Raw genomic sequence first — 8,950 nt, forward strand, 5'->3', positions numbered from 1 at the left:
CCGAAGACAGTGACCAAGCCATTTGTCTCATGCCATCCCTCTCCAGCCTTCCACAAACCTTGGGCAGGGACACCACTCCTACCCCCTGGCTAATACCACTCCATGGACCCAACCTCCATGACTTGATCTCACTTCCCTTTAAACTCTGTTCTAGTTCTAGCCTTCACAGCCTCCTGCAGCAAGGAGTTCCACAAGTTGACTCTTTGCTTTGTGAAGAACAACTTTCTGTTACTAGTGTGAAGCCTGCTACCCATTCCTTTCCTTTGGTGTCCTCTAGTCCTTCTTTATGGGAACTAATGAAGAACTTTTCTGTATGCACCCTCTCCACCCAACTCCTGCTTTTAGAGACCTCTATCCTGTCCCCCCTCCGTCTCCTCTTTTCTAAGCTGAAAAGTCCCAGTCTCTTTAGCCTCTCTTCATATGGGACCTGTTCCCAACCCCTGATCATTTTAGTTGCCCTCCCCTCTCCCAGCTTTTCTCTTCCCCTCTCCCACCTCCTTTTCCCAGTCTCCCCCAGTTTTGTTCAATAAAGACAGATTCCATTTTGGAAGACATGTTATCTTTATTTTGTACATCAAGAAGAGGGGCTAGGGAAGGGTAAGTGGAAGGAGGTGAGGGAGGAATGGGGTACGCGCCCCTAATGGGGAGGACTGGGCTGGCTCTGCGGGCTTCTGGGGGTGGAAGCTCTCCTGCAGCCCCTCGATTGCCCCCTCTCCCCAGATGGCAGCCTGCGGCAAGTGCAGCCGGTCCGATGGCCGAGTGCTGTGATGTGCCCAGTATGGGTACTCCGGGCACTCCAAGCCAGGACTGCTTTGCAAGCAGGGCACCCCTGAGAACTGTCTGTCCGGGGTGGGGGTCGGGACCCTTTAAGCACAGCCCTCGGCTAGCCTGACACAGCATCTCCACGCTCTAAGTCCTCCTCTGATGCCCTGCCGGCACTGCTTCCGGCCATCCTTAAGCCTGGTTCAGGGTCCACTTAATGTGGACATGCTAGTTCGAATTAGCAAAACGCTAATTCGAACTAGTTTTTTAGTCTGGATCCGTTAGTTCGAATTAGCTTAGTTCGAATTAACTAATTCGAACTAAGTTAGTTCGAATTAACGTTGTAGTGTTGACGTACCCTTTGCTCTGTTTTGTTCAACCTTTATCTGGCAAGGACCTGCGCCAAGGAAAAATGCCATTCCAAATTATTTGTTGTGTAGTTAAAATCCCCCTTGTCTTGCCAGCTCAAGGCTTATGTACCACATCTTACTACAAAATGTGTACAAGTACACAGTGGTCCTGGGTCTGTATCTAAAGGCCTTCCCGTCTCACTCAGCTTTCTCTCCCCAAGCTTCCTCACCTCTCCTGCTTAGCGAGCCCTCTGCCAGGAAAATACCTGCATCAGCGCATTTGGGCTCTGCTATAAAAAGAGGGGAGAGAGCACATTCCAGAATTCAGGGGGTGTCATAGAGAAGGCCTCCCATTTAAACTAGGATTTGATTAGCTTCAGTACCTCAGCTCACTGTGGCCCGTGGGTATCATGTGGGGAAAGTGGTGGTCATGAAGAGCTTGCACCATGTGGAGATTTGCAGCTGAAAACCAACAACTTCAGTTGTCCCTGGGCACCAGTAGCAGAACAGTGCCACCTTAGGGCCTTGCCTGCCCCATCTTTATGTGACTAATGGATGCCGGTGGTGCTACCCAGGTGAGTGAGGCTTTCAGGGTCTGGCCCTTAGACCAAATTCGATAGGACTTTCAAAAGATGCTTTCAGAAATTTTCCCTTGAGCATCTCTCACCCAAGCAATAGCTCAAAAAATGTTGCTGCATTAACTAATGTAGTTAACTCATTGAGAAATGAAGAGGGATTGTTTTAGGCCATAAACAGCTGATTGCTAAGTGCAAGTTTTGCTGTTTGTTAAAGAGATTTAAAAACGCGGGGCTGGGAAACTAGTGCATAGCATACGTCTGACTGATAAGGTGTGACAGCCGTAAGCATAACAGCACTAGACAGCAGGGTACTTTGTGTGTCATGTAATCAGCATCGGTCATGACATCTGATCCACTATCCATAGATAATGTGTGGAGGCCAGGCCAGGTCCTTTGTTATCTAAGAGGTCTCCTTTCAGAGGTGAGTTGAGAGCTCTTGGAGCTATGAGAGCAGGTACTGAGCAAGTACAGAGGGTCCCATGCAAAGTATCAACAGTGAGCTGAAGTCTCCTCTGGTTTATGCAGCTAGCGCAGGCTGGGTCCGTGGGTGCATGGGCTCCAAGATCTTGGTGCAGAAACAAACAGAGCCACCTGGTGTAATGAGGCTGTTGGTTCCGTGTGTTCAGCAGGCCTGGTGGGTCCCATGGAGTAGATCAGTGGGGATATAAGAATGTGTACCCCACTAATTCTTTGAGAAGCCAGTGGGCTTTGATCACAAGTAACGGTCCTGGCAAGCACAAAGCTGCCGGCAGGGTAGTACCCGTACATCCCTCGGGGCAGTGCATGTCTGTGCTTGTATGACAACTTCCTTGGGTCTCTTTTGCAGACTCTCCTGTAAAGCTCGGTCTTCCATTCCTGCCCAGTTCCTCACTCCTGTGCAAAGTGCCGTGTCCATCTGCTCTTGCAGAAATCGGTGAGACACAAGGCGCATGCTCTGCCCTCCTTAGACATTTATACACTGTGACTTTGTCTCCTTTCAGATGATGTCCAGATAACTGACAAGATAACCATCTCCAAGCAATTCAAGGAGAATGTTATTCGCCCGATCTTAAAGGTACAGAGGGGTTTATTCATCCCCGGGCCATTGTTGCTATTTATTTTCGATCGCCCAGAAGCATGCTAGACATGCAGTCTCTGCCTTGACAGCTTACAGTCTAGTGGGCAGCCTGGGAGGGAAAGGACGAGGGTTATAATAACTTAGGGCTCTCCCCCATCCCAACCCTGGCCTGGCCTCTGGGCTGCTGCAGCAGAGGGAGGGGACCAGAAAAGCCCCTGGACAGGCCAGGGGAGAATTCCCCCAGTGCAGTCACTGCATAAAGCTGCCATAGCGGGGGGGGGGGAGATAGGTCAGTGGTTTGAGCATAGGCCTGCTAAACCCAGGGTTGTCAGTTCAATCTTTGCAGAGGCCATTTAGGGATTTGGGGCAAAAATTTGTCAGGGATAGTACTTGGTCCTGCTGTGAAGGCAGGGGACTGGACTCAATGACCTTTCAAGGTCCCTTCCAGTTCTTGGAGATAGGTAATCTCCATTAATTTTAATTTATAATGTCATGGAGAGTCTGGGTGGGGCTGACACAGGGCTGGGCTGCCTAAGTGGCTGTGCCGGTTCCTGGAACAGCCCTGAATAATCGTGCTCCTTCTGACATCGCAGCAGGGGTGAGCTGTGATGGAGGGCTTGGGAGGAAGCAGGATCTAGGGTGTGGAATGAGAAGAGGGGAGGCAGGAGCCCTCGGAGCCGCCAGGCCTGGGGTGAGGATCTTCTTGTTCACCCCTGTTTTAATACAGCCAAACCTCAGGGAGAGGGTGAGCGTGGGCTGCGTGTGTGGCACCAGTTGGGGAAGCTGCTCACTCACGGTGGCCTCTGCCAAAGATGGCATCAGTTGGATCACGCTTGATCAGGTGGATAATGGACTCTCCTACCCCACTCGAGCTAACCAGCATACACAGGGCTAAGGCCAAATTGAGGAGCAGAGCCTACGCCCAGTGCTGTGAAGAACACAGCAGTAACGTTACCTGCAGCCGTACAGCGTCGCACACCTGTCCAGGCACAGTCTCTCTCTCACATGCACACACCACCCCTGGTGCTGAGGGGTTAACTCACCGGAGGAGGTTCTGCTACTGCCATGAGCAGTGAATGTATGCGAGCCGGTTAATGGATGGCAGCAGAACTCCCAATTGAATTACAGCCCAGTATTCAATCACCAACGTAAGGGCCGTGCACGGAATTGACATGTTCCAAATATATATATATAAACCACATGTAATGTGTCAGAATGACAAATTCTGGAGCTTAGCTTCTCTTCCTTGCCTCTTACGCTTCTTAAGAAGTTTCTAAGGCAACTCTGCTTGCTGCCGGACTGGTACTTCCGACAGAAACAAGGCACTTTACCTTCACTGCAGATGACACATTCCTTGTGTAGACTTGGAATCAAATCACCGCTTGTCGACCAAAGTAGCATCAGATCAGAAGTTACAGATGAGAGATTTATTCTGGCATCGAGTCCGTTTCACTATTCCCAGAGAGTACCACTAGAGCGGCTAGAGTATGTTCTTCAGTGCTTCTGTCTGCTTTTCAATAGAGACAATTTCCATAGCACCATGTGCACACTGGAAGTTTCACTTGTCATAGGCAGATGCGTAGTCTTGTGCCACATTCTATTAATAACAACACTTAGCAATGGCACGCTGTGTTACGCTTCAGAGCACTGTACACACCTGGATGTATCCTCACAACCCACACGGGAGCAGGGCAAAATGAGACCGAAGAGCTTTGGGGCAATGTTTTTAAGCCTCCTCTAATTTTAAGTGCCCACCTTTTTGGGCACCCATCTTGAGCAGCTCAGAGCTTGATGTTTAAAGCAGCCACAGTTCTCTGATGTCAGCAGGAGGTGTAGTGCAGGAGACTCAGGTCAGGTCCTTAAAAACAGAGGCACCCCAAATCAGAGGCCCTAAGAGACTTGCACAGTCATACAAGTGAGTGTCAGAGCTGGACTTAAAACGTGTGAAATTTTCAGTCCCTTCCTGTGCTACTTCTAGACCTGTTAATTCCTCAGGTGAACCCCCAGCCTTGGTGTGTGAGATGCTCTCCGTAGTGGAGACCTGGCATTTCTGGTGCATGTGCTTGGCACGATGGTTGTTAGCCGCGCGTTGTGTTGTGGGAGGTGGTGTGAAGAGCTGCCTGGAGTCAGCCTGGCCTCCTGGGGATCTTGTAGTGCCAGTGGCTATCCAAAGTGCCCTTTAGCTCAGACTTCCCGCCTGCTGCTGCTGACCTTTGCCCTTTGTCATCTGCAGGCTCACTTCCGAAGAGACGAGTTTCTGGGAAGGATCAACGAGATTGTTTATTTTCTCCCCTTTTGTCATTCAGAGCTGATCCAGCTTGTCAGCAAGGAGTTGACTTTTTGGGCCAAGAGGGTAAAACCAGACTGTTACTTTGGGGTTCACCTTCCCTTTAATACATACACAGCAGGGGCCCTAAGCAGGCTTTAGTCCTATACCCTTCTTGTGCCAAAATGCACTAGTTCACAGGTGCTACCCCTCTCTCCTCCATGCACTTCCTGGACCTTATCAGAGTCACTTGCTGCTCTCCTTGCCCGTAGCTCTGAGTAGCAAGGCTTTTGGGAATGGAGGGGGCAGCATGCTGGGATTGTGGGTGGGGAATGTCTTGGGCGGTGGGCATGGAGTGTGTGTATTATGCATCATGAGAGCAGGGTACCTGGGCAGTGACATTATACACTTGTGTGGTGCTGGGCCCTCCAGGCCAGGCAGACCCTCATGACTTACAGCCCATAGTATACAGGTGCAGTTTTGTGTCATCAGGGCTCTGGCTTGGTGGCCACCTCTGTCCGTCCATGCTGGTGAGCCCTGCTCAGTGCAGCCGCGGCCTCCAGATAATCATGCTCTGAAGCAGAAGTTCAGCTGTGGCCAACGCAAGGGTTCGGTAGCATGCTGTGCCTTTCTCATCCCGCAGGCCAAAGTGAGACACAACATCACTCTGCTGTGGGACAGGGAGGTGATGGATGTGCTGGCAGACGGCTACAACCTGCACTATGGCGCCCGCTCCATTAAACATGAGGTACGGCACGATGACAAGAGGTGCTCCCTTGCCCTGTCCACCACTTTCTGCACCGATCAGCCCAGCCTTCCCCTCGTACACCAGCCCGCCCTCTGGACTGGCCTCGCGTGTCACAGGCCACCTTGGGAAAGGCTAGAGAGAGTCAGTAAACTCTTTGTACCCTTCCTGTGAAGAGCAGAAGCGTAGCTAAATTTAAATAAATTAATGGAGATTGCCTATCTCCGGAAGGGACCTTGAAAGATCATCGAGTCCAGTCCCCTGCCTTCAAAGCAGGACCAAGTACCATCCCTGACAAATTTTTTGCCCCAAATCCCTAAATGGCCTCCACAAGGATTGAACTAAACCCTGGGTTTAGCAGGCCAATGCCCAAACCACTGAGCTACCCCTCCCCCCCTAAGAGCAAGTAGCTCCCTCGGTGGCCATGAGTGTGAGGGAGAGAAAATAACGACAGGTATATCTGAAAACACACAGACACGCTCTCAGACCCAGACTCTCTCTTGGCCTTGCGTTTGTTTCTGCTCTGACACCACTGGAAGTCATGGAGAGAGTAGTTCGTTGAAGGTTGCTGGAGATAGGGCTCAAAAGCACCTGGAGCCTTTTGGTGCTTTCTACATGTACTGCATCTACCTGACAAAGCAGTGTTCCTTCGCTCCCCCCCCCCCAGCCCAGGCAAGCGTGGTTGGCCCCGATCCTGACAGCTAGCGGTGACAGTGGCCCATTAGAGGTCACCTGCAGATGCCAGGTTGCCCCGACCCATAGGTGAGAACAGAAGGTTTGTTAAGGGCAGGTGTTTTGCATCCCACAGGTGGAGCGTCGTGTTGTGAACCAGTTAGCTGCTGCCTATGAGCAGGACCTTCTGCCCAGAGGCTGCACCTTGCGCATCACAGTGGACGATTCGGACAAACAGCTGCTGAAAACCAAGGACAGCACGTCCCCCGAGGAGGAGGAGAGGAAGGCCCCGACGCTGCGGCTGGAGATAGTCGAGAAGGACAGCAAAAGTCGAAAACTGGACATCCAGGCTCCCCTGAACCCTGATGAAATCTCCTTTATGTTGTAGCCATCGGGGACGCTTTGCACACCACGCTCAGCCACATGGCTGCTGGCTGGACGTGTCTGATTGTCCTGTCCTCAATAAAATAACTACAAGACACGGAATTCGCAAAATGGCTCATCCGTGAGTAAGGACAGTGGTGCTGGATTCCTGCCCCCAGACCTGCAGAATGAGGTTCTGGCAGGCAGCACTCCTTGTTTTGTTATTGACTCTCCGAGGTAGGAAGGAGCCCAGGTCAGCTCTCCTGTGTCCACATTGAGTCGGGGGCCTTAACCTCCATCTGCATCACAGGCTAGAACTGTGGCTCTCCCCCAGTGACGCGCAAGACATGGAGCGGGGTGGATATATTGCTTTGTGGAAAGTTCCCAGCAGAGGAAGCACACAGGGCCTTTCAAAGAGGAAGTTCAGGCAGAGTCCAAGTCAGATCAGCTGTAGCGAGTCTGGCGCCGGTAACAGTTTCTGGAGAGAATAAGGTTGCATGCGCAGCAAACTGCAGAATGTGTGAGGATGGCCCTGCAGCCGAGAGGAGCCATGTCGGATATGTAGCTGTGTGCCCTCCCCAACCTCACGGGCTGCAGCCAGATTCTTTAATTTATTCAATACAATCAGAACCCTCGCATAGCACTCTGTTTCCTAGCAAGGATGGAGCGAGCGAGAGCAGTACAGAGGGAATGGGGGTGTCCCCTCCCTTATGAACAGCGGGAGCAAGTATAATGGTGGACTGTGGTAACTTACCTGTCTGTGAAACTCCTCCATCGCCTGCTTTCAAACGGGAACCGTGAATAAAAGGGACGCATTTCCGTCTTTCGCTTCTGGCCTGCTGAGATCATGGTGTAAACCCCATTCTTGAACACTGATGCTGTTGCTCATGCTCCCGTCTCTCCGCTGCTGGCTAGATGGTCTCTGCTTTGCAGGTCCGCTTGCTGGCAAACACTAAATATCTCAGGGTTAACGTAAACATCTTTGCTGTCTGCAATGTCAGAGCTTAGAGCAAAGTTCCCCGGGCCAGACAAATTGAAAGATGCATTGTCTGTTACAAGTAAAAATTGGATTTGTTCCCTGAGTGATTGTAGGGTCTTCCCTCTGCAGAAGGTTTAACTCGATAGAGATGTCGCCATTCCTGCACTAGCTGAACCCTTTGCGTGCTGAGTGCCCTGCCCTGTGCCCCTAACAGACTCTCAGCTCTGTGCATTCAAGTCAACCCAGTCATTTTGTTTGGTGTCTATAGCCTGAGCCCCACTGGACTCTCCTTGCTTCAGTGGAGAGCTAAAACAGGCATGTACACTAAAAGATCCTGTTGCACTTTTTGCAAGTATTGGGGGTTAGCTGCAGGATCCAATGGGACACAGCATTCTTCAATGTCTCTCTTAAAACCAGTTGCTGTTACGATCCGGCTGCATTTCAGTGATGGGTGAATGAATGATCCCTTTCTGGTATTTCCAGTCTATAAAACTCTTTGGGATGCTACCAGTGAAAGATGCTGTTTAATGGTAGGTCGTTCTTCTGCGTATAAAATGAAAGTAAAGCTGAGGAAGCCCTTCAAATAAATGATTTAAACAGGAGTCTTGGGCACATAAGGAATAGTAGACCTGGTGTCACAAATAGCACCACAGAGACGGGTGCAGTATAAGACTCTGAATGGAAAAAGATTGTCCGGTGGTTAAGGATTGGGACTTGAGAATGTTGAATGCAATTCCCAGCTTTGCCACAGACCCCTTTAGTGACTTTGGGCTAGGTCCTTAATCTCTCTATGCTTTGATTTCCTATCTGTAATTCCCCCTTCCTTTCATCACAGGGGTGTTGCGAGGATAAATACAGGTGCTTGGGTACCAAAGTCATAGAGGCCACATAAAAACATGGAACAGAATAGATCCGGACCTTAAAAAATTGAATTTAAGACAGGCCAAAACTTCTGTGTCCCCATTCTTGAGAGGTGCTGTAGCTATGGGATGCAGGAGAGGCAGAAGGCAGCACCAAGTGATGGGTTCCAGTTTAGGTTGATTTCAAATGTGCAGCTGAATCAGAATTCAGGGCCAGTCCAGGCTATAGGAAACCAGCCAAATCCCCTGGGAAAGATCCTGTGATCGATGTATTAGCACGATCACAGGAGAAGTAAAACAGGAGAAGTAATTCTTTGA

General features: G+C 50.5%; 1 protein-coding gene across 1 annotated transcript in view; it reads left to right on the forward strand.

Annotated features, from left to right (window-relative positions):
- The window catches only part of CLPB (ClpB family mitochondrial disaggregase), a 139,642-nt gene extending 132,026 nt beyond the window's left edge, over window positions 1–7,616 (forward strand). Inside the window, exons 13-16 of the mRNA XM_075919632.1 lie at window positions 2,671–2,744; window positions 4,981–5,100; window positions 5,657–5,761; window positions 6,567–7,616. Coding sequence (XP_075775747.1) covers window positions 2,671–2,744; window positions 4,981–5,100; window positions 5,657–5,761; window positions 6,567–6,818 — 551 coding nt within the window. The 3' untranslated portion in view covers window positions 6,819–7,616. The remainder of the gene's footprint in view (window positions 1–2,670; window positions 2,745–4,980; window positions 5,101–5,656; window positions 5,762–6,566) is intronic.
- Window positions 7,617–8,950: the final 1,334 nt, after the last annotated feature.

This window comes from Pelodiscus sinensis, chromosome 1 (genome assembly GCF_049634645.1).
Source record: "Pelodiscus sinensis isolate JC-2024 chromosome 1, ASM4963464v1, whole genome shotgun sequence".
In the NCBI taxonomy this organism is placed as follows: domain Eukaryota; kingdom Metazoa; phylum Chordata; order Testudines; family Trionychidae; genus Pelodiscus; species Pelodiscus sinensis.